This window comes from Otolemur garnettii, unplaced genomic scaffold, assembly GCF_000181295.1.
Source record: "Otolemur garnettii isolate 467f Iridium unplaced genomic scaffold, OtoGar3 scaffold00098, whole genome shotgun sequence".
Taxonomy (NCBI): Eukaryota; Metazoa; Chordata; class Mammalia; order Primates; family Galagidae; genus Otolemur; species Otolemur garnettii.
Genome location: NW_003852493.1, coordinates 5,370,627 through 5,372,237, shown reverse-complemented (window position 1 = coordinate 5,372,237; position 1,611 = coordinate 5,370,627). Strand labels below are relative to the sequence as shown.

At 39.2% G+C, this 1,611-nt stretch overlaps 1 protein-coding gene across 1 annotated transcript in view; it reads left to right on the top strand.

Moving 5' to 3' along the window:
- The window catches only part of CCDC148 (coiled-coil domain containing 148), a 242,673-nt gene that overhangs the window by 236,401 nt on the left and 4,661 nt on the right, over window positions 1–1,611 (top strand). Inside the window, exon 13 of the mRNA XM_003795962.3 lies at window positions 997–1,137. Coding sequence (XP_003796010.1) covers window positions 997–1,137 — 141 coding nt within the window. The remainder of the gene's footprint in view (window positions 1–996; window positions 1,138–1,611) is intronic.

Genomic DNA, 1,611 nt, shown 5'->3' with positions numbered 1-1,611 from the left:
TTTGTGTGGGTGTGTGGGTGTGTGTGGGGGGGTGCCCAGATGAGGCAAAGTGCCTACATTCTTGAAAGGCCCAAGAAATCTACATTTTATACACAATAAGGGAGTGACAGAAGCACCAGTTATGTAGATGTCCCTTGTTAAGTGGAAACATGTCTGATTCTGTGTTGTCTGTAAGATAAACTGGTGATTCATTGTAGGGTGCAATCAGATAGGCTCAGTTTTAGGTGCTGGACACAGGTACAATTTGCACATCCTCGCACGTCCTCGCACGTCCTCGCTTATGGAGGGTCAGCAAAGAACTTCCCTTACGAAGGAGCTCTGGAGCCGGTTCTTCCCAGGTACCTGAGGCAGCTGTTCCCTTCTCTTTTGACAGGACTTGAGGGATGGCCCCGAGACTCTGCTCTCCTTTTTCCATTGTGCTTTAGATCCGGCTCAATCACATTAAACTTTCTAGAAAACTTCACGAGATTGTGGTTAAAAAATGATTTTTTTTTTTTGCAGTTTTTGGCCGGGGCCGGATTTGAACCCTCTGCCTCCGGCATATGGGGCTGGTGCACTACTCCTTTGAGCCACAGTGCCACCCTAAAAAATGATTTTTTAAAATTATTTATTTAATTTATTTTAATTATTTATTTATTTAATTTTATTTTTACTTCTGCTGACTTTCAAGGCGGTTGAGTACATACATCTTCTATGTAAGATTTTCTATGATTTCTATCCGAAAGAGATTATTATTTGAAATTAATTAAAATTATTATTATTCAATCATTAGCACATCATTATATACCATGGCCTTTTACTGTTCTGTTTTATGTTTGTTCTATTTCGTTTCGGACCCTTCATGGATCTCTAGGCCTGGCCTGGTTTTACTATTCTTTATGCCCATTCCTCTTAGGTTTCCTCTGTCACGGGCACGAGAGGCCAGCAATGTTGTCCAGAAGTCCTTCGCTTGTCTCTGAGCTTGTCTCCGTCCCAGTAGCCATGTCTTCCTTTCAGGTGGCTGTTGTCGCTCAATTTGATCGCGTCAGAATGATGTCAGACACAAAGGCATCGAAAGCCAGGATGGGCCTTGAAACTGAGGAAGAATTTATTCTTCAAAAGCCACTCTTCACATTGAACACATACAATGAACAGCAGGTAATTACGAGAATTAGTATGATTGGTGCCCAAACCGTGATGATGATAATAAGAACTAGGGAAATGTGTGTTGGGTTGCAAACTGTTTTCAATATTTACATTTGAATATCACCCCCTATTATCATAATTTTTACTTCTAAGTGATAGTACGTAATTCCTACATAGTTCTTAATATTATAAAGTAGTTAATAGGTGATCAGAGAACAAAAGCGTAGGCCTGAAAATGCTATGAATCTGTCATTGAAAGTTCCTTCTTACCTAAAAAATAGCTTTATAAAGTTTATCTGAAAGTTCTGTGTTAATACTGTGTTTTGTCATTTCAGTGCTCCTCGGTTGCATACTGTTAAAACTGTATGTTTAAATTCATAACATAAATCCTGTTAAATAAGCAGCTGATGATACTGATCAGACAAGGCAGAGGAAAACTTTCATAAATTTAAACGAACAGAAGATAATACATCAGAGTTGAGGGTA